Source organism: Trichomycterus rosablanca, chromosome 22 (genome assembly GCF_030014385.1).
Source record: "Trichomycterus rosablanca isolate fTriRos1 chromosome 22, fTriRos1.hap1, whole genome shotgun sequence".
Lineage (NCBI taxonomy): Eukaryota > Metazoa > Chordata > Actinopteri > Siluriformes > Trichomycteridae > Trichomycterus > Trichomycterus rosablanca.
The window spans coordinates 14,456,111-14,480,055 of NC_086009.1; the positions used below are offsets into that span (position 1 = coordinate 14,456,111).

At 44.2% G+C, this 23,945-nt stretch overlaps 1 protein-coding gene across 2 annotated transcripts in view; it reads right to left on the reverse strand.

The window, feature by feature from the left end:
- The window catches only part of helz (helicase with zinc finger), a 65,220-nt gene that overhangs the window by 9,925 nt on the left and 31,350 nt on the right, over nucleotides 1-23,945 (reverse strand). For both annotated transcript variants that reach the window (XM_063018460.1, XM_063018459.1), the window contains exons 17-24: nucleotides 21,556-21,674; nucleotides 17,151-17,296; nucleotides 13,933-14,080; nucleotides 12,797-12,980; nucleotides 12,394-12,622; nucleotides 3,462-3,666; nucleotides 777-828; nucleotides 389-573 (exon numbers count right to left, since the gene is read on the reverse strand). In XM_063018460.1, the coding sequence (XP_062874530.1) occupies nucleotides 389-573; nucleotides 777-828; nucleotides 3,462-3,666; nucleotides 12,394-12,622; nucleotides 12,797-12,980; nucleotides 13,933-14,080; nucleotides 17,151-17,296; nucleotides 21,556-21,674 (1,268 nt within the window). The remainder of the gene's footprint in view (nucleotides 1-388; nucleotides 574-776; nucleotides 829-3,461; nucleotides 3,667-12,393; nucleotides 12,623-12,796; nucleotides 12,981-13,932; nucleotides 14,081-17,150; nucleotides 17,297-21,555; nucleotides 21,675-23,945) is intronic.

Consider the following 23,945-nt stretch of genomic DNA (forward strand, 5'->3'; position numbering starts at 1 on the left):
GCCCCACAACATCACAGATTCACCACCATGCTACACATTGGGGTGGAGCTTCTTTACTGCATGGCTCTCTTGCCCACCTCTGGTGTATGTACCCAAAGTTCCAGTTATATCAATATTCTTTGGTTACTCCTACTAAACAACTTCTGGTTATGTAGGTGGCTTTAGATTGTAGTTAGGATTTGACCCCAATCCCACAGCTGTGGACCTTGGAGATTGACCATCTAGTGGTGCCAATATGTGAGGAATGGACTGTCCAAAAGCATCAACTATTGATTGAATCACCCAATTGCATATGAGGCCACTGACGTGCCATAAAATCAATGTGTCATCATAATGACTGTGTGTTAAATCTGAGCAGAAAACAGTGCCCCGATATATGAGCGCTTACCGGCAGAGACATGGGCATGACCATATTGCCCCCGTAGACAGCGGGCACGTAGAGGATGCTGGCTCCGGTGTGAGGGTCGATACGCTGCACGGGGCTAGGGGATTTACCCGAGGCTGGCGCTGTTCCCCCGGGTGGAGTAAAAGCCTGAATGGGATTCCCCATTAACACGGCAGCGCTGGGTTGAACTATATATACACACACACACAGGTACAGAGCGAGAGAGAGAGAGAAGTGAGCTTTGATCAGAGCAATAGCACCTTAGAACATTACTACAATGATTGAGTAGTTTTTAGTTAAAGTTCATGTGGGATTTGTCACATCAAGCATCCATCCCAGTAAGCTACCACTATAAGAACACCGGAAATTTCCCATACACAGATACACTTACCAAAGCCTTCAGACGGAAAGTGCTCCGTGTGATTGGCAAGCTGTCCCTTTGCCTGTGGGGGGGGAAATAGGACTGAGTTACGGAGCCAAAACGGGGTGGAAACAAACATATTACACATTGTCTGTCACTGGGCACAGTGATAACTGTGTATTACAACAAAAGATCAGCCATAACATTAAAACCACCACCTTGTTTCTACACTCAATGTCCATTTTATCAGCTCCACTTACCTTATACAACTCACCTGTTCTTTAATGGTCAGGACCCCCACAGAACCACTACAGAGCAGGTATTATTTAGGTGGTGGATCATTCTCCGCACTGCACTGACATGGTGTTGGTGTGTTAGTGTGTGTTGTGCTGGTGTGAGTGGATCAGACACAGCAGTGGCAAAAATATCCAGCCAACATCGCCCCGTGGGCAGCGTCCTGTGACCACTGTTGAAGGTCTAGAAGATGACCAACTCAAACAGCAGCAATAGAAGAGCGATCGTCTCTGACTTTACATCTACAAGGTGGACCAACTAGGCAGGAGTGTCTAATAGAGTGGACACGGGATTTAAAAACTCCAGCAGCATTGCTGTGTCTGATCCACTCATACCAGCACAACACACACTGACAGCACTGCAGTGCTGAGACTGATCCACCACCTAAATAATACCTGCCCTGTGGTGGTCCTGTGAGGGTCTTGACCATTGAAGAACAGCATGAAAGCAGGCTAAAAAAGTATGCAGAGAAACAGATGGACTACAGTCAGTAATTGTAGCACTACAAAGTGCTCCTATATGGTAAGTGGAGCTGATAAAATGGACAGTGAGTGTAGAAACAAGAAGGTGGTTTTAATGATATGAGTGATCGGTGTGTATATAAATATTGCTTTGCTGATTTGTTTCTTACAGGCGAATATGCGCAAAGGCCATTCTGAAAACTACTGTCCATAACAGCTGTCCGGGTTAGATAAGTTATTAATATAATAGACGTCTATTATTCACCCCCCTGTACTTACTTATTCATGCTTGTTAATTAGAATAAAAGTTGCTTTTGCTTTTTAAAAAGACCGTCTCTATAGCAACAGAGCATAATCCAATCGCTGCAAATAGAGAAGTAGCCTTTTCTGGTCAAGTTCAATGGGACCTTTTTGAAGCAAGCCTGGAGCTGTTAGAGAGCTCTTGGAAAGAGAAGATTATGTGATCTGTGCAGTTGTCTCGGCCCACAAGATAGCATTACGAGTTGCTAACAAGTGTTCTACACCGATCAGCCATAACATTAAAACCACACTTAGCATATAGAAGCACTTTGTAGTTCTACAATTACTGACTATAGTCCATCTGTTTCTCTACATACCTTTTTAGCCTGTTTTCACCCTGTTCTTTAATGGTCAGGACGCCCACAGAACCACCAGAGCAGGTGTTATTTAGGTGGTGGATCATTCAGCACTGCAGTGACACTGACATGGTGGTGGTGTGTTAGTGTGTGTTGTGCTGGTATGAGTGGATCAGACACAGCAGTGCTGCTGGAGTTTTTAAATACCGTGTCCACTCACTGTCCACTCTATTAGACACTCCTACCTAGTTGGTCCACCTTGTAGATGTAAAGTCGGAGACGATCGCTCATCTATTGCTGCTGTTTGAGTTGGTCATCTTCTAGACCTTCATCAGTGCTCACAGGACGCTGCCCACAAGGCACTGTTGGCTGAATGTTTTTGGTTGGTGGACTATTCTCAGTCCAGCAGTGAAAGTGAGGTGTTTAAAAACCGTCTGATCCACTCATGCCAGCACAACACACACTAACACACCACCACCATGTCAGTGTCACTGCAGTGCTGAGAATGACCCACCACCTAAATAATACTTACTCTGTGGGGGTCCTGACCATTGAAGAACAGCATGAAAGGGGGGTTAACAAAGCATGCAGAGAAACAGATGGACCGCAGTCAGTAATTGTAGAACTACAAAGTGCTCCTATATGATAAGTGGAGCTGATGAAATGGGCAGAGAGTGTAGAAACAATGAGGTGGTTTAATGTTATGGCTGATCAGTGTATGTATGCGATTGTCACACGTAACTAATATTAACACATGCTGACGCTAGGGACTCTCTTTTGTGAGTCATGAGTGGAGTCCGAGTCATTTGAAATGAGTCCGAGTCGAGTCCCCATCTCTGGTAGACACCCAACCAGCCACAAGCACCACTGAGATTCGAACCCCGGATTCCAGTGTCAGTGGGCTGGCGTATAGCATATACAATGCCAGCCAGTTGCTAGGAAATAATTTACAGCTAAATATGCTAATCATGATGCAGCTGGTATCTCGAAGCTACTCTGGAATAACAAGGTCAGTAGAGTCGTACCTTTAAATTGGTGCATCAATGTTAATTACGCGATTGAATCTGCTTGTGGTAATAATGGGGTTGGGCACAGGGCAAGAGCTACAGTGTGACCCTTTGTTTTGGCTGGAAAGGGTATATTTACATTTGCAGCATTTAACAGACGCTGTTTTGGTAATAATGGGGTTCTGTTCCAATGATTAATGGAACACACATGGTTGACAATGTACAGATCGACAGATGGATTTAAGTAAGCAATTATATGTTCACAGTGTGGACTCATGTACTGGTGGTACTGGTGCTATTCTCCATTTTTAAGAGTATTATGGTATAAATAAACCAGAACGACTGCTGGTAACATACCTTAGGTGGGGAGTGCTGGTGTTTGCCGGGAACCTGAGGCTGCTGGGCTCTCAGAGCTCTCGGGATGAATTCCGGGGCCAGCGGGTTTAGCACGTAGGTCTTCTTCAGCTCCAGAGCCTCCAGCTGGGCCTTGATCTGCTCGAAAGTGATGCCGTGCAGACTGCCGTTATCGTTGCAGATGGAGATGAACGTTTCCCAGAACTTTCTGCGCGAGCCAAGAGAGGTTTGTACAATGAGCTGGCTGCATCGCAATCACAGATGTGTAGTGTGTGCTGTATACAGAGCATTAGAGTGGCTAGGGTAGGGATCTCTTTTATTTTGGGAGACGCTACCGTCAGACACACTTATCTCGGTGAATAAGCTGGTCGTCAATTAATACTTAAATGATAATCATGTACGGAAACTTATAGAGTCAATCATACACCAATGAGGCATAACATTATGACCACCTTCCTAATATTGTGTTGGTCCCCTTTTGCTGCTAAAACAGTCCTGACCCGTCGAGGCATGGACTCCTGAAGGTGTGCTATGGTGGCTGGCACCAAGATGTTAGCAGCAGATCCTTGAACTCCAGTAAGTTGGTATGTCCAGCACATCCCACAGAATTCGGAGGCCGAGTCGACACCTCAAACTCGTCGTTGTGCTCCTCAAACCGTTCCCGAACCATTTTTGCTTTGTGGCAGGACGCATTAACCTGCTGAAAGAGGCCACACCCATCAGGGAATCCCGTTTCCATGAAAGGGTGTACATGGTCTGCAACGACGCTCAGGTAGGTGGTACGTGTCAAAGTAACGTCCACATGGATGGCAGGACCCAAGGTTTCCCAGCAGAACATTGCCCAAAGCATCACACCGCCTCCGCCGGCTTGTCTTCTTCCCATAGTGCATCCTGGTGCCATGTGTTCCCCAGGTAAGCGACGCACACGCACCCGGACATCCACGTGATGTAAAAGAAAACGTGATTCATCAGACCAGGCCACCTTCTTCCACTGCTCCGTGGTCCAGTTCCGATGCTCACGTGCCCATTGTTGGTGCTTTCGGTGGTGGACAGGGGTCAGCATGGGCACCCTGACTGGTCTGCGGCTATGCAGCCCCATACGCGACAAACTGTGATGCACTGCGTATTCTGATACCTTTCTATCAGGATCAGCATTAACGTCTTCAGCAATTTGAACTAGAGTAGCTTGTCTGTTGGATCGGACCAGCATCAACGAGCCTTGGCCACCCATGACCCTGTCGTTCCTCCCTTGGACCACTTTTGATAGATAATGACCACTGCAGACTGAGCCACAATTTTGGCCCTGAGCTCCCAGAAGTATGTGCTCTTCAGTTTTTAAACTAGTATCCATAAGTCATCCTTGCTTGACTAAGAATTTACTGGTCTTAAAAGTCCAGAAGTAAACCTGACTTGATTTTCTGGATTTAGACACCAAACTAACCAACCATACAAAGCGTTACCGGCGTTTATCTGTGCAGTCTTGGGGAAAATAAGCGTTGCAGTTGTTCGGACTGACGCAGAGACTGAGGGGCTCGTACGTCATGGTCTAGACACCATCGTCTTGCATCTACTTTAAACTCGTTTGAGCCATATTGAAGACGAGGCTTGTTATGTCTGACTGGGAGGCAGCCGGAGCAGGTCGACCGCAGTCATTTAGTACGGGTGTGTGCACACGGTTGCCAAGTGGTTTCAACATGAAGCTCATGTTAAATTTTACATACTCATAATGTTTATTTATTTATTACGATTTTAACGTCATGTTTTAAACTTTGGTTACGTTCATGACATGACAGGTAGTTGATTCATTAGTTCACAAGTTTAATGTCAAACACAGTCATGGACAATTCTGTATCTCTATTTGGACTGTAGGAGGAAACCGGAGCTCCCGGAGGAAACCCACGCAGACACGGGGAGAACATGCAAACTCCACACAGAAAGGACCCGAACCACCCCACCTGGGGATCAAACCCAGGACCTTCTTGCTGTGAGGCGACAGTGCTTCCCACTCATACACAGGTCACTGAAGTGGACTACATGCTCACCCATATACTTACAAATGAATAAAGTGATAAATAATTTTATCAGCTCCACTTACCATATACAAGCACTTTGGAGTTCTACAATTACTGAATGTAGTCCATCTGTTTCTCTGCATGCTTTTTTATCCCCCTTTTATGCTGTTCTTCAATGGTCAGGACCTCCACAGGTATTATTTGGGTGGTGGATCATTCTCAGCACTGCAGTGACACTGACATGGTGGTGGTGTGTTAGTGTGTGTTGTGCTGGTATGAGTGGATCAGACACAGCAGTGTCACTGCTGGACTGAGAATAGTCCACCAAGCAAAAATATCCAGCCAACAGCGCCCTGTGGGCGGCGTCCTGTGACCACTGATGGAGGTCTAGAAGATGACCAACTCATACAGCAGCAATAGATGAGCAATCGTGTCTGACTTTACATCTACAAGGTGGACCAACTAGGTAGGAGTGTCTAATAGAGTGGACAGTGAGTGGACTCAACACACCACCACCATGTCAGTGTCACTGCAGTGCTGAGAATGATCCACCATCTAAATAATACCTGCTCTGTGGTGGTCCTGTGGGGGTCCTGACCATTGAAGAACAGGGTGAAAGCAGACTAAAAAGGTATGTAGAGAAACAGATGGACTAGTCAGTGATTGTAGAACTACAAAGTGCTTCTATATGGTAAATGGAGCTGATAAAATGGACTCAAGGCGGTTTTAATGTTATGGCTGATCGTTGTATTTGGTTGGACAAACTGCTCTAAGTTAAAGCATGGTCGAAAGTGCTTTAGGGAACGGGAACAACTGTAAGGAAGCAAGGTTATGAGCAAATGAAAACAGGCATAACTAATTTAATTAGAAAAGGTGAACAGTATTAATCAGATTTCATGCACATAGTGGGAGTGCAGATTAATCCAGAGATCACACTAGTATAGGGAAACTTTTAAAGGACACTGTGTTAACTGTTCTTCAGTGTTAGTTATTAGATTATTACAGTTTCTATCATATTGTTAGATGATAGCTTCTCCAATACTGTTTGTTTAACACTGTAGACTCATAGCACTGCGTCTCCTCCTTCCACATGTAAACACACTCGCACACAAAATTGAATTGTCGGCCCCTTCGGCTTCACATTTCCTACGACCAGGCTCCAGCCAATAGCTGATGGATACAGTCTCCATAGCGACAGGAGAGCTAGGGAGGATGGGGATCAGGGAGGCTGATGGACAGTGCTCTGTGGAGTTTGTTCTGTGCTGCCTACACGGCATCTAATATTCTCTCTGTGAGTGAGGTAACTTGGGCTGCACAAAAACAAATAGTTCAGTACCCTGATCGTTGAGCGAACACCCTGGCCAGGGCGCCACAGGGATTTACCATTTTGGCAATACAATCCAAGCAAAAGAGAGGTTAGGACCTCGCTGAGGAGCCCAACAGTGGCTGTAGTAGGGTTTTACTCAGCAACCTTCTGATGAAGAGTTCGGTACCCTGATCATTGAGCGAACACTATGGCCAGGGTGTCACTCAATTAATCGCTGGGCATTATGTACTAAAACTTGGTCAACTTTTGACCAATCCAATCAAATGAGAGTTAAGGACCTTGCTGAGGAGCCCAACAGTGGTATACTGGCAGTAGTATGGCTTCAACAAGCAATCTGATTATGTGTTCAGTACCCTGAACATTGAGCAAACACTATGGCCAGTGGCAATCCAATCCAATCAAATGAGAGTTAAGGACCTTGCTGAGTGGCCCAACAGTGGTATACTGGCTGTAGTATGAGTTTACCCGACAATCTGGTGGCGAGTTTGGTACCCTGATCCTTGGGCGCCACCCCATCGCTGGGCATCACTTACTCACACTTGGTCAATTTTTATCAGAAGGGATTTACCATTGTGGCAAAATAATCCAAGCAAATGAGAGTTAAGGACCTTGCTGAGAAGCCCAACAGTGGTATACTGGCTGTAGTATGGCTTCAACAAGCAATCTGATTATGAGTTTGGTACCCTGATCCTTGGGCGCCACCCCATCACTGGGCATCACTTACTAACACTTGGTCAACTTTTATCAGAAGGGATTTACCATTGTGGCAATACAATCCAATCAAATAAGAGTTAAGGACCTTGCTGAGGAGCCCAACAGTGGTAACCTGGCTGTAGTATGGCTTCAACAAGCAATCTGATTATGTGTCCAGTAGCCTGAACATTGAGTGAACACTATGGCCAGTGCGCCACTCCATTGCAGGGCATCACTTACTAACACTTGGTCAACTTTTATCAGAAGGTATTTACCATTGTGGCAATCCAATCCAATCACATGAGAGTTAAGGACCTTGCTGAGGAGCCCAACAGTGGTAACCTGGCTGTAGTATGGCTTCAACAAGCAATCTGATTCTGTGTTCGGTACCCTGATCATTGAGCAAAAAAAAGGGTGCCACTCCATCACAGGGCATGACAGTGATGTGTGGGTGTAGCCAATGGCAGCCAATAGCATTGCTCTGGGTTCGAATCTCAGCAATATTGGACTATCGTACTAGACTGCAAAAAGGTGGAAATCACTCAGTGTCTTAACCACTTATCCAATTAGGGTCGCGTAAGGGGGGGGGGGGGGTTGGTTACTGGAGCCTATTCCAGCTTTTGAATGGGCGCAAGGCACACAGTAACACCCTGGACGGTGCAACAGTCCATCACAGGGCAGACACACACACACACACACACACATTCACCTATAGGGCAATTCAGTGTCTCCAATTAACCTGACTGCATGTTTTTGGACTGTGGGAGGAAACCGGAGCTCCCGGAGGAAGCCCACGCAGACACGGAGAGAACATGCAAACTCCGCACAGAAAGGACCCGGACCGCACCGCCTGGGGATCGAACCCAGGACCTTCTTGCTGTGAGGCAACAGTGCTATCCACTGAGCCACCGTGCCGCCCTAAGGTGGAAATCGGATGGTGCTAAATCCGGACTATAAGCTCTCCCTCATAGTGCTTTTCCACCAAAAGAACCATGGTTCTTGAACCGGTTCTGTTCAGGTTTCTTAGAACCTTGGAGTTCTGTAGAGAACTGACGCACATTTCCACCAGTTTTTGAGAACCAAGCAGCGTCATCAACGCTGGGCGTTACACAACGAAAGTTAAGAGTAGTAACATCATGGTGGAGCGTGTAGATTACGATTTTTTTGTAGATTGAGAGCATTTGTGCTGTTGTTACAGATGTTGGTTTTTATGCACAAAACATCAATCCGCTTTTGGTGATATGAAGACGTAGACGTGTTTGTCGCAGTTGTTGTTTTCTTTAGTTCACTGACGTGAGAAGCGTTTTGCACTTTGCTTTCACAGCGACTCTCGGCGCAAATAACCGATTTGCTCAGAGCTCGACCTGAGCGGTGAAACGTCACTAAAGTTCCACGACACAGACATCCATCTGTGTAAAAATAACCATCAAATCCAGTCTAAAATACAACATGTATCTGTGTTTAACTGGATTTACTTCACATGTGGCGTTTATGCAGCTCGGGGTTCTGAATCTTCCCGGGAGAGTCGAAAAAGCTTCATGTAAAAAATAAAGCGTAACGTGGCTGAATGTACTAAAAGTACGACATAGAAACACTACATTTCTCACCGTTATTACTGGTTAGTGGAAGGTTCCGCCAACTTCGCTGCAACAAAGAGCGCTATAGGAAGTCATTTCTGCCCACAGCGGTGGCAACCTATAATAACTCTCACTGGTGCAAGAGAAGGACGCAGAACCTATAACACCCACGAAAGACAATTAAACTAACAATTTGCACAGGGTACTGTTTTTATTTAAACATTTCAAATTGCACAACGTCTGTAACTGCACCTTCAGCCACAAAGGGGGGGGGCCCTTTTAGTTTCTTTTGTTCTTGTCCTGTTAGATGTTTTTATATTATTATTTTTTATACTATTATATTTTATTTTCTTCATATATGTATATTTTTAGATTTTATATCTTACTTGTGTTTACATTTGTACTAATTTTTTGATTCTTTATTTACCTCATTGTAATGTCACTGTGTGATGTTTTTGTCATAATTTGTCATAACTGCTGCGACACCACAATTTCCCTTTGGGGATTAATAAAGTACTCAATCAATCAATCAATCAATCAATCAATCAAGCAATCAATCAATCAATATAAGAGCTCTGTACTGCCCAAATTCATTGGTCGTTGTTTTAGTACAACAAGCCACGTTACGCTTTATTTGTCACGCTAAGCGTTTTTCGTACTGTCCAGGTCGCTTTTACCACGTCATATCACACAGTTCACCTCTTTTAAGACGCTTTGAAAATATCAGCGGCAAACTGGCTCAAAATGTAATGCAGCATCAAGCTTCATACGAGACACCAGCACTTTGACACGCCCACTGATTACGTCACGGTTCGCGCTGAAAAACCGAGTATTCTGTGGTGCCAGATTAGAACGCTAGCTCGCTGTCTGGAACGCGCGGAACCGGTTCAAAATCAAGTTCGCGAACAAGAACCGGAACCGTTACGCGCCGGTGGAAAAGGGGTGTCGGTCTCTCAGAGACGTTCGATTACTACTCCTTCCGCCCTCGCCGTTTCCAACGACAATATAAAAGTGCAGAAACTTTAACTTTCAAATGCAAGAAGAGAGACAATCAAAAGGGGGCAATGACTTTTTCACACCAACATACACCAACTGTTCAAAGGCAGTAGGGATACGGACTGGTGTTCCCTTTTCTGTTATTTACCGGACCATTAAGTCACCCCCCACCCTCAAGGAGACACACACACACACACACACACACACTATAAGCTCCATTAATCTGGCGTTATTTAGTAGCAAGTAATGTAGCTCCACAGTATCTCCCTCCCACGAGTCCAGGGAAGAGCGCCAAGTGCCTTTCAGTTTCTCTCACCATTCTGCAGCGCTAAAAAGGCACAGCATGAAGCACAAGCGTGCCAGGCCAGCCTTAGAGTCGATACTTTTCCGAGGGAAGCTGTGAGCGCCTGGATCTACATCGTAGGCCGATGGCACATCCGCCACTCGGTGCGAGGAAAGCGCTCCGGATTCATGCCTTTTCCTCTGCCCTTCCAGCTGCCCCCTGCTAGGACCGCCCAATTAGCCGAACGAATACATGGCTATTAACGAATTACAGTCGATAAACGGCGCGCTAATTTAATCGCGCTTCTGATTGCGCCTATTAAGAATGGATGTCTGGCTGTGGCGTGATTTGCAGTGTGTAGCAGCTTTATCAGGAGAGTCCTTCAATCACACGGCGTCTTCGTCATGTGTCCCGCGAGTGTTCTGATCAACGCAACGATCGGCGTGATGATTAATGCGAGAAGTGTTCAGCGGGGGGCTCAGGTGGTGCAGAGATTTATTTCAAAGCATTTTCTTAAATTCAGAAGACTATCATACATTTTTCCTACTGTCTCAACCTTTTCGGAGTTGTGTTGTACCGCTTTTACAGCGGTACCTTAAAACTCAACGTCAATTGGTTCTGAGTTTGAAAGGCGTTAAGTTTCAAGGTATTTTCTCCCATAAGGATGTATGGGAAACCTGTTAATGTGTTCCATGGTCCCGTGGAACTTCATATATTTTAGGCTAATGTAAAACATGGGGTTGTTTTGATAATTTTTTTTTTATTTATTTATTTTTTTGCATTTTCTCCCCCCTTTTCTCCCACTTTAGCGCGTCCAATTGTCCAATTTGCATCGTGCTTCCTCTCTGCCTATGCTGAACCCTGCCCTGACCGAGGAGATCGAAGCTAACCCACATCCCCTCCGACATATGAGCAGCAAGCCGTATGCATCTTGCCACCTACACATTGACGAGTGTTGTGCCACCTAGCGTTGCACGCGGAGAGACCACACCCTAAGAGCGCTCCTTCCTCATCTCTGTGTGGACGCCTCTAATCAGCCAGCAGAGGTCGTAACTGCACCATTCTGACAGAGAGAGACCCACATCCGGCTTTTTATCCCGCCCCCCCCAACTGAACAACAGGCCAATCGTTGTTCTTATTGCCACTCAGCCTCAAGCCGGTAAGGCAGAGCTGGATTCGATACCATGTATTCGAGATCCAGCTCTGGTTGCAGCATGTACTTTTTACCGCTGTGCCACCTGAGCGGTCACATGGGGTTGTTTTTGACACTTAGACTGAAAATAACACAAAGCTAATATAAACACTGAAATAAAAAGCTGATTCGTACAATTTCTCAGAACCCCGAGCTGTAACACAAGTTTAAAAGTGAAACAGTGAGGAAAATCCAGCTAAACACAGATACATGTGGATGCTTTCTGAGTGGATTTGACACAGTGGTAAACCGGCGACAGGGTCATGGGCGACCAAGGCTCATTGATGCATGTGGGGAGCGAAAGATGGCTTGTGTGTTCCGATCCAACAAATTGCTGAAGAAGTTAATGCTGGTTCTGATAGAAAGGTGTCAGAATACACAGTGCATCACAGTTTGTTGCATAGCCGCAGACCTGTCACGCTTCCACAAAGCAAAAATGGTTCAGGAATGGTTTGAGGAGCACAACAACGAGTTTGAGGCCCCACCTCGCAAATTACAGGAGTTAAAGGATCTGCTGCTGACATGTTGGTGCCAGATACCACAGCACACCTTCAGGGGTCTAGTGGAGTCCATGCCTCGATGGGTCAGGGCTGTTTTGGCAGCATAAGGGGGACCAACACAATATTAGAAAGGTGGTCATACTGTCTATGTCTGCATATTCAGTTGAGAAAATACCTATACTGACGTTCCTCAGTCTCTGAAGGTTAATACAAGAACACACCACGACGCTTTGACCTGGATCACTAATCAGACATCAAGATGCCTGAAGCAGCTTTTTAAACATTAACTCTCATTGACTAGCCGACTGATTGATTAACGGTCAGTCCGCTGATTGCGCCAAGCGTGTGTGATTACCTGCAGCGTCCCACGGAGCACAACGCGATGGGGTCTCCTACGACAGCCACCAGGGACTGGGCACGTGTGATGGCAGTGTTGAGAAGTTTGTAGTTGGACAAGAAACCGTAGTCGAGGTCCTCGGTGGAGTCTTCCACCAGCTGCTCCTTCCTCTTGATGGCCGTCTGTTTGTGCTTGCAAGTGTGGCGGGTTCGAACGGTGCTGAGGAACAGCACGCGGAACTGCTTACCTATAGACGAAGGTTAAGGAGGTTAACGTTACTATTATAACAGTGGAACAGTGAGTGCATTCACATGTACAGAATAATCAAGATCAGTCTGCACAACAGATGTTCTTGGAAGCAAATAGAACACCAAACACAGCGCAAGTGACGGGGTTGCCAGTCCTCGACTCGTACACTCACCCTGCACGTTAAGCACTCTCTCCACGCTGACCTCATGCATTCGCTTTTTACGGAGCTCGGCGCGGATCCGGAACACCTGGTCTGCGTAGGGCGACACCACTCCGATGCTGCCCTCGTCCAGCTTCCCCCAGGCCACCGGCCACTTCTTTCTCATCTCTTCGACACGTTCCACGATCTCAAAGACCTGTTCACATTCACACATGTACACAGTGAAAACATCTACGTGTGTGAAAAGAAAAAAAGAAAGAAAAGTAAGAAAAAAAGAAAGAAAAGAAATGAAAGAAAAAAAGAAACGAAAGAAAAAAGAGAATAAAGAAAGAAAAGAAAAAAGAAATAAAGAAAAGAAACAGAAAAGAAAGAAAAGAAAAAAAATAAAGAAAAAAGAAAGAAAGAAAAAAATTAAGAAACAAAGGATAAAAAGAAGAAAAAAAAAGTAAAGAAAGAAACAGACAGACAGAAAGAAAAGAAAAAAAGAAAGAATGAAAGAAAAGAAATGAAAGAAAGAAAGAAGAAAGGAAGAACAAAAAAAAAGAAAGAAAAAAGAAAGAAACAGACAGGCAGAAAGAAAAGAAAGAAAAAAGAAAAGAAACAGACAGAAATAATAAAGAAAGAAAGAAGAAAAGAAAGGACAGCCAGAAAGAAAGTAAAGAAAGAAACAGACACAGAAAGAATAAAAGAAAGGAAAAAGAAAGGAAAAGAGAAAGAATAAAAAGAAAAAAAAACAAGAAAGAAAAATAGAAAGAAAAAAGAAAAAAAAGAAAAAAGAAACAAAGAAAAAGAAAAAAATGAAAAAAAAAACAAGAAAAAAACAAGAAAGAAAAATAGAAAGAAAGAAAAAAAGAAACAAAGAAAAAAGAAAAAAAAACAGACAGAAAAAAGAAAAGAAAGAAGAAAAGAAACCGACAGACATAAAGAATAAAAGAAAGAAGAAAAGAGACAGAGGGAAGGAAGGGAAGAAAAAATAAAACAGAAAGAAAGAAAAAAAAAAGAAAATAAAGAAAAAGAAAGAAAAGAAAGAAAAGAAAGAAAGAAAAGAAAGAAAGAAAAAAGAAAGAAACAGACAGAAAGAAAGAAGGAAAAAAAAAAAGAACGAACATTAATGGTTGGAAAGGACAATAAACACGGCGCAGTGCTACCTCAGCATTGTTGTAGTAGGCCGTGCTGTTCTTCTCCTGCACGTCTTCGCCCCGGGCTGTGAAGAAGGTCAGAGGGTAGAAGTCCTTATGGGGGGGCTGCTTGCCGCTGGCCATCAGCTTGCCCTCGTAGAACAGATCCGACGTGTAGCTGCAGCCACCGGGAGCAAACTACAGAGTCAGCACTGGTTGCTTCATAAAGGTCACGTTAACAGCTCAGATCTTTCTCCACGCTAAACTAGACTGAAACTTCTTCTACTGACTCCTGACCTTTAACAGAAGTGTCAGGAGTGATGCCCTGATCTACGTGAGCCATCATGTTAAGATGTAATGAAATACAGAGCTGTTCAATATGGAACATGCAGGTGATGAGACAAACCCCATGGAGAGAACCGGATTTGTGACCCTGACATGGACATTCAGAATTCGGGCTTAAAAAATCTGACCTCTTTAAAAGCTACAGGGACGCCGTGCCTTAACAGACGCTTAAACATGGTCATGTCTGAAGGGAGGAGGATGAAATTGAGGTATACAAACAAGCCGAGGCTTACATTACATTACAGGCTTACATTCAGACCGACAGCGATACGATGTGACAAATCGACTGGCTATTATTTAATTTTAATTAGGGCTGGCAATTTTTGGCGTCTGGGGCGGCACGAAGGTTGGTGATGGAGTCGGTGACTCAATAAAACTGAGCAAAGTTTAACTTTATGCAACCTAGGTGCAAAGCAATGTAGCGATTTCAAATCGCCATGACATTAAAACCACCTCCTTGTTTCTACACTCACTGTCCATTTTATCAGCTCCACTTACCACATAGGAGCACTATGTAGTTCTACAATTACTGACTGTAGTCCATCTGTTTCTCTACATGCTTTGTTATCCCCCTTTTATGCTGTTCTTTAATGGTCAGGACCCCCACAGGACCACGTATTATTTAGGTGGTGGATCATTCTCAGCACTGCAGTGATACTGACATGGTGGTGGTGTGTTAGTGTGTGTTGTGCTGGTACGAGTGGATAAGACACAGCAGCGCTGCTGGAGTTCTTAAAAACCTCACTGTCCCTGCTGGACTGAGAATAGTCCACCAACCAAAAATATCCAGCCAACAGCGTCCGTTGGCAGCGTCCTGTGACCACTGATGAAGATCTCAAAGATGACCAACTCAAACAGCAGCAATAGATGAGCGATCGTCTCTACAAGGTGGACCAACTAGGCAGGAGTGTCTAATAGAGTGGACACGGGATTTAAAAACTCCAGCAGCGCTGCTGTGTCTGATCCACTCATACCAGCACAACACACACTAACACACCACCACCATGTCAGGTGTCACTGCAGTGCTGAGAATGATCCACCACCCAAATAATACCTGCTCTGTAGTGGTCCTGGGAGAGTCCTGACCATTGAAGAACAGCATGAAAGCAGGCTAAAATAAGTATGTAGAGAAACAGATGGACTACAGTCAGTAATTGTAGAACTACAAAGTGCTTCTATATGGTAAGTGGAGCTGATAAAATGGACAGTGAGTGTAGAAACAAGGAGGTGGTTTTAATGTTATGGCTGATCTTTCTTTCATTGACGACGTGCAATGCCGAAAACCAATACCAAAACTTGATTCCAATTGTGAAGTATGGTGGAGGGGGAATCACTGTGCTAAAAGATTTGTTGACCTAACTAATCGTGAATCTCTTAACCCCTTAGGTAAAGATGAAAAATGCCATACAGGTATGTACTACAACCGCCTATACGTCCATAGTACCACAAGATTCACACATCCCTACTGGAAAATGGGATGTAGCGGACGTAACAGGGCGTATGGTCACTTTCACACCACATTGTAAACCTTTCTAATTAAGCCAAGAAACATGCACAACAGCACAATGCATGCAGATTTTATGATAAACGATTCCTGGCTAACAGATGCTATGCAAATTCCGATACAGAACACACTGTGTCCATTTCGATTAGCATTTACACACATCGAGGACAGTTTGACGCACTGTATTGTATAAAAAGTTTCATGAAACTGAAACAGGAGGTTCAGCAGGCAGACAGAACGTCCGGAGATACTCGTGTGGCTGTTCCTTGAGGATTCAACTACTATTAGTGCACGATTTAGAGTTCTGGGATAGGGTTATAAAGGCACCACAAACACGTTGCCATACAATGATCAGATAATCTACCTGCCCAATGGCAACTTTAAAAGACCTCCAATTGTTCATGGCTAAGACTGATCCCATGTTTTACCCCAGGCTGGCAAATTGTAATACAGAAGACACTTAGGGTCTGTTTTAATTAGCATTTCTGCACATCAAGGACAGCTGCACTGTGCTTCGGGATATTCCGCTAGAACACCAGCACTGAGATGGTTCGATTGTCGGGCTCTGCTACCGGTCGGCTGGGCGCCATCTGCCTGCAGCAGACAGAAATTGGCCACCGAGTCTGATGGGAGGGAAAGACCGGACTAAGTGGGTGGGGTCTTCAAATGCAAGTGCGAGAACCCTGGTTAGCAGACGTGGATGAGCCTCATGTGCAAATCCACCGAAGCACGGGCGGAAAAGAAGGGGTCGAGGGACTGTGTTCGATTATCGGCTCTGCTACCGGTCAGCTGGGCGCCATTTGCCTGCAGCAGACAAACTGGCCACTGAGTCTGCTGGGTGGGAAAGACCAGACTAAGTGGGTGGGGGTCTTTAAACGCTGAGCGAGGACCCTGGTTAGCAGACGTGGATGAGCCGAGGCACAAGTGAAAAAGAAGGGGTCGAGGGACTGCACACATGTCAGAGGGGGCGTGGAGCTGGGGAACATAAGCCAAGGAACATGCAAAACTGAGTCTGCTGGGTGGGAAAGACTGGACTAAGTGGGTGGGGTCTTCTAACGCTGAGCAAGAATCCTGGTTAGCAGAAGTGGATGAGCCTCATGTGCAAATCCACCGAGGCACGGGCGAAAAAGAAGGGGGCGTGGAGCTGGGGAATATACCCTCCTTAAATGTGATCGGGATCCCCAGCAGCAGAAGACTAACTGGCTAGGCTAAATCGGCTCTTACTCGCAGTACACATATTGGTGACAGGCGTAATGGACCGTGACGTGTTCAGTGTCAGTGACCGGTGACAGAAAATGACAATTTGCATCCACGTTCGGCGTAAACCGAACCTCCACCCGTACATCTTTCTGCATGTCTGTCTCCTGTGGAAAAGCCATGTGAAAAAGTTCACACCTACTTGATGATTGCCTCATGGGAGCGGTAGTTTTCACACAGCAGGATCCTGCAGGGGTACTCGGATGGGTAGTGCTCGTAGAGCCGATCCAGCAGGGACACGTGCAGGTTCCTCTCCCGCGCAAACTCGCTGTATACGAACGGACTCAGCTGCAGAAAAAAAGAAGTTGATTCACTCAGAGCCCTGGAAGTAAGGCAAAACTGCTAACTGGCTGTGCATAATAGTTGGAAAGGTAATTCTGGAATACAGTTAGAGGCACAGGCTAGAACACTTGAACTGTCCCATTTCTGGCATCACTTTGCCATACAATGATCAGATAATCTACCTGCCCAATGGCAACTTTAACCCTTTGATGCACAAGCTAAGCAAACCCCTTCTAATGCACAACATGGGTCAAAAATGACCCATATTCATCCATTCAAGAATATTTTCATGTGCACATTTGTCAGTTATTCATGTATTTGCTGTCTTAGCTAATAAAAGCTATCTATACTAGAATATGTAAACAGCTAGCAAGCAAATAGTATTGGACATATTCAAGATTCAAGAGCCTAATCTTTGGTTGTCTTTCAAAAGATCAGTAAATATGTTTTTGACTACAAACACTTACAAATGTCAGTAGTTTCTGTCAAATTCCATAGTAAATACATAAGGGACATTTTTTACCCATGTTGTGCATTAGGAGGGTAGTGATACAAAAATGATTTTTATTAAAAAAGCAAAAAATATAAAACTGAAATAAAGGATTTGTGATGATCAAAAATAAGTTAATTGAAAAATTCATGGAAGCTTGAATGACGAAATTAATTTATTGCAAAGATGTAGAAAATAAAAACTCAGTTGGGTCACTTTTGACCCAGGTTGTGCATCAAAGGGTTAAAAAACTTCCAACTGTTCATGGCTGAGCAGTGTTAATTTCGTTGACGAATGATTTTCGTCATAGTTTTCGTCAACGAACCTTTTTTTCATGACAAAAACGAGACGATAACTGAATAAAAACTACATAAAAGGATACAAACTATGACGAAATGAATCGACACTTTCGTCAACGAATAAAAACGAGACGAAAATGTTTGGCAGGGACGACATCCAATCAGAACTGATTTAGTTTTGTGGAAGGTAGGGACAAGTTAGAAAGAGATCCAATCATAACTATTGCCGGGTAGCCATCCAATCAGTACTAATCTCTTTTGCAGTACCGTGGTAAGACCACACTTGCACAAATTTGATCTAAACCCGGGAAGTCCAGACTAGCCTGTGAACTGTCTTTATTCATGGAACTAGGTTAACTCCACAATGTCAGCAGCGAGAAAGAGGAGAGTCGATATATGGACACATTTCTCATTTGACGTGAAATGAGAAACAGGACGATGTGTGTAAACCATGTGGGGCGACGATCTCGGGTAAAAACTAGAACTGTCAAACGATAAAAATTTTTAATCGCGATTAATCGCAGAATTTCATATAGTTAATCGCGATTAATTGCATAAAAAAAAACAATCTGTGTAAATGTTATAGAAAACAAGGATTTTTAAGTGAAATGTTACAATTAAAATGGTGAACACATTTTATGCTAAATGTACTTATGTTAAAAACTGCTGGGACAAGAGAAAACTGTAAGGGAGTTTTATTCACTCACTTATACTAGGCAGTAATACTATCCAGCAGAGACCCTTGACTTCGTATATATGTCAGATTGCAGGTTAAAATTTCTCCATCAGCAAACATTGTAGATCAGCGGTGCTTTAGGTGGGATAAGGCGTAGTTATTGTAACAGACTTTTCTGTGCTTGTATCGTGACAATGGTTTGATGGACGTTTTTACACAAAGTGAGTGTGTTTTGACCCTTTGGGGCTTCCATAGTTCATGGAATAGCATGCTTGGCTAACGCGATGACTCTAGCTGTCCGCTATTCGGTACCGTAACAGAAAAAGTAATAAAGTGTTATGCTCCCGACAACTTGTGAATAAATATACCGTGTATTTATTTCTTTATTAATAAGCAAGTGCCGTGCACGGTCAAGTCTCGAGATGAACTACGGATGACTCGCAGGGCCAAATAGAATTTGCGTTAACGGCACTATTTTTTTTTATCGCGTTAAATTGAGATCGAGTTAATGCGTTATTATCGCGTTAACTTCGACAGCCCTAGTAAAAACACAACAAACCTGGAACGACATCTGGCACCGCTGGCAGTATAATGGCAACATAATGGCACTGCTGCTTTTATGGTACCCAGTTTTATAAAGAATGTAATATGCAATTTGTTATAAACAATGCATATATTTTTCAGGCAGAGCAGGCCTACTGGTCAATAATATTTTGCTATTGTTATGCTCAATAAGCAAGTTCAATCTGTTTTTGTGTGTATTGCACATTCAAACATTAATAATATTCCATAACTGATTAAAAATGTTTCATTTTGCGTAAGTGTATATAATGACTTAAATAATTCAAGGGAACTGATGACAAAGCATTTACATTTTACACCCTTTATATTTTAGTCGACTGAATTGACTGTAGATTTAGTCGACTATATTCTTATAATAATTACTCGACTAAAACTAGACTAAAACTAAAACAATTCAGATGACTAAATTATGACTAAGACTAAATGACATTTTAGTCAAATGACTATGACTAAAACTAAATCAAAATTTGCTGTCAAAATTAACACTGTGGCTGAGACTAGATGGTCTATTGCAAGTCACAACAATCCAACATGCTTTACCCCAGGCTGGCCTGTATAGTGGTGCAACATAGCAGCCTCCTCTACGAAGTGCTATACTAAGTCTAGATAGCACAGGGGCTACCACAGCGGATTTTTAATTTGGCACAAGTTTGATGCCGGATGCCAGTCCTGATACAACATTCCTTATTTTTATTCCCCCAAAACCCCACTCCCCATCGGAGACGCCCGACCAGGTGATAGTGGGCTATCGTGTCTGCTTTGCCATCCAGTTGCCCTCTGAGTTCATACACTAGGGATGTAACGATACACTCTACCCACGATGCGATTCACAATACTGGGTTCACAATACGATTTTTTCCAATTTTTTTAAACTGAAATTGAAGACAAATGATGACAAAGTTTCCTTTTATTCTTTCTCTTAAAAAAAGAAAATAAAATCCTGTATTTGTGATTATCTTTTATTTATCTATATAATGAATGTCCTTTTATTTCTGAGGTAGGTACAAACTATGCAAAACAACTTTAAATTAAGCCCAATTTGGCTGAAAACCCCCGAATTTGGCAACCAGGCGTATAGCGCCAGTGACGTCAACCAGGCGAGGTGTATAGCGCCAGCGCCCTCTGCTGTTCAAAGTGAATATCGATTCATTTTATATGTCAAATCGATTTGAATCGGTTATTAACTGTCTTGTGGTGAATCGTTACATCCGTAACATACACCGATCAGGCATGACATTATGACCGCCTTCCTAACATTGTGTTGGTCCCCCTTTTGCTGCCAAAACAGCCCTGACCCTTCGAGGCATGGACTCCACTAGACCCCTGAAGGTGTGCTGTGGTATCTGGCACCAAGATGTTAGCAGCAGATCCTTTAAATAATGTAAGTTGCGATGTGGCGCCTCCATGGATCAGACTCCATGCTCTAACCCAGCCGTCTAGCCATCACAATTTGCTTCTAACACATCACACACTTTGAGGATAAAACGTTCACTTGCTGCCTAATATATCCCACCCACTAAGAGGTGCCGTGATGAAGAGATAATCAGTGTTATTCACGTCACCTGTCAGTGGTCATAATGTTATGCCTCGTCGGTGTACAGTGACATTTATGTAGACACCATTTTTACCACACCTGTTGCTAACAGGTGCATAAAAAAACAACTGTATACAATGAACTGTGACGTAGAGGTTTGGGTGCTTTCACACGAGAAGCTCCATTAGAAGTTCCGTCTTGTAAAGTTCACCTGATTACATTTTGAGCCAGTTTGCCACTGATATTTTCAAAGCGCCTCTAATGAGACGAACTGTTTGATATGATGCGGTAAAAGCGACCCGGACAGTCTGAACAACGCTTAAGGTGAAAAATAAAGCCTAAGGTGAAAAATAAAGCCTAACGTGAGCAATAAATTTCACTTGGAGTCGCCATCTACGTGTTCTTAGCAGCGATAGTGCTCGCAGGTGATCTACACACTCCTCCATCACGTTACTACTCTCTACTTCTGTTGCGCAACTCCCACCATTGATGACGCATGCCTGGCTCCCAAAACTGGTGGAAACTCGGGCTGGTTCTTTAAAAAACACCAAGGTTCGAAGAAACCGGAACAGAACCGGTTCAAGAACCAGAGTTCTATTGGTTGAAGAGCGCCAATTGTGTAGACAGCAAACATCAGTCTGATTACCGCACGGTGCTCCCAGATGAGATGTTATCATGACGTACCTGCATGTGGTCTCCAGCCAGGACGATACGTGTGGTTTTACTAGCCAGAGCCAGCGGCATGATGGTCTCACATTCCATAGCCTGGGCCGCCTCGTCCAACAGGATGTGTGTGAAAAGCCCTTCAAACACACAGGGACAGAATTAAATATTCATTATAGGGGGCTTCACAGAGATAGGCATTAATAATTAATGATGGTAGACAATACGCATGTGGGCACACTCTCGAGCGTATTTTCTGACACCTAGTGATCCAAATTGTCCAAATGTTAAACTTCCAGCCATTTCTTTGAACTCCGATATCCAGAACTTTTCCTGGCAGATCGACCAGAGTTTGCATCATGTGTGTCAAAAATAAGCAACACGGAGCAATGTGATGTGCACAGATTCAGAGGTCTCAACTCAAAAAAACACTTCTTTTAATTCAGGCCTGCAACACGTTCCATAAAAAGTTGGGACGGGGGCAATTTAGGGCTAAAATGATGTGATTCCAAACAGGTGATTGTAATCATGGTTTGGTACAAAAGCAACATCTAGGAAAGGCTGAGTCTTTGATGAACAAAGATGATCAGAGGATCTCCAGTTAGTCAACAAATGTGTAAGAAAATGATTGAAATGTTTAAAAACAATGTACCTCAAAGAAAGATTGGATAGTATTTGCATATTTCTCCCTCTACAGTGCATAATATCATTAAACGATTCAAGGAATCTGGAGGAATTTCAGTGCGTAAAGGCCAAGGGCGCAAGCTTAAGCTGAACACCGGTGATCTTCTATCCCTCAGGTGGCACTGCATCAAGAACCGCCACTCAACAATAGCTGATATAACCACATGGGTGAGGGATTACTTTGGCAAACCTTTGTCAAGCACTACGATACAGAGTTACATGCACAAACGCCACTTAAAACTTTACTGTGCAAAAAAGAAGCCTTATGTTAACCTTGTCCAGAAGCGGCGTCGACTTCTCTGGGCTCGGAGGCATCTAGGATGGACCATCACACAGTGGAAACGTGTATTGTGGTCAGATGAATCAGCATTCCAGGTCTTTTTTGGAACAAATGGACGCCGTGTGCTCCGGACCAAAGACAAAAAGGACCATCCAGACTGTTATCAGGAACAAGTCCAAAAGTCAGGGTCTGTCATGGTATGGGGGTGTGTCAGCGCCCTCGACAAATGTAATTTACACATCTGTGATGGCAGCATTAATGCAGAAAAGTACATTAAGATCTTAGAGCAACATGTGCTGCCTTCAAGAAGGACGTCCATGCATTTTTCAACAAGACGATGCAAAACCACATGCTGCACACATTACAAATGGGGATCCGTGTAGCATATGGAGTCATGCATCGGTCCTCATTATCCCCGTCTCAGTGTGCAGCGCCCTTGATCGACCAACAGACGCCTCATTTACAGCTTGAAGAATCCCACCCTATGGATTGGCCAATCATTGTCCGTATGCTAGCGACTGAGTGTGCCGACAACTCTTCAGATAAGTGTATGATATACATCTTGTTTTGCTCCTTCACTACAAGCAGCACTGTTGTGGATGGAAATCACACAGTGGATAGGAGTCACCTCGAGCTAGTACTAAAACCCCAGCAGCTCTGACTTGTACCGATACCCCTTTTCCACCAACGCGTGTTTCCACCGGAAAAAAGAGGTTCCAGACAGCAAACTAGCGGGCCAATCTGGCACCACGAATACTTGGTTTTTCAGCGCGAACCGTGACGTCACCTGTGGGCGTGTCATGTTGTACAGCACAGCGACAGCAACAATGCGCATCAGCTGGTGTCTCGTATGGAGCTTGTCGCTGCATTTTTATCTTTTAAAGTTCCCCTGATTAAATTTTGCGCCAGTTTGCCGCTGATATTTTCAAAGCGCCTTTAAAAAGGTGGCGCAGCGGTAAAAAGACACGCTGCAACCAGGGCTGGATTCTGAGTACGTAGTATCGAATCCGGCTCTGCTTCACCGGTTCGAAGCCGAGTGGCTGTATGAGCAACGATCGACCGGTTGCTCAGTTGGGGGCGGGACAAAGAACCGGATGTGGGTCTCTCTCCGTCAGAATGCGATTACGACCTCTGCCGGCTGATTAGAGGCGCCTGCACAAGAGATGAGGAAGAGTGCCCTTAGGGTGTGTCTCTCTGCATGCAACGCTTGGTGGCGCCAAACTCGTAAAAATGTGTGGGTGGCAAAAATGCATCCGGCTGCTGCCCATGTTTCGGAGGGGATGTGGGTTAGCTTCGATCTCCTCGGTCAGGGCAGGGTTCGGCATAGACAGAGAGGAAGCACGATGCGAATTGAACAATTGGCAGTACGAAAAACGCTTAACGTGAACAATAAAGCTTAACGTGGCTTATTATACTAAACAATGAGCGATGAATTTGGGCAGTACAG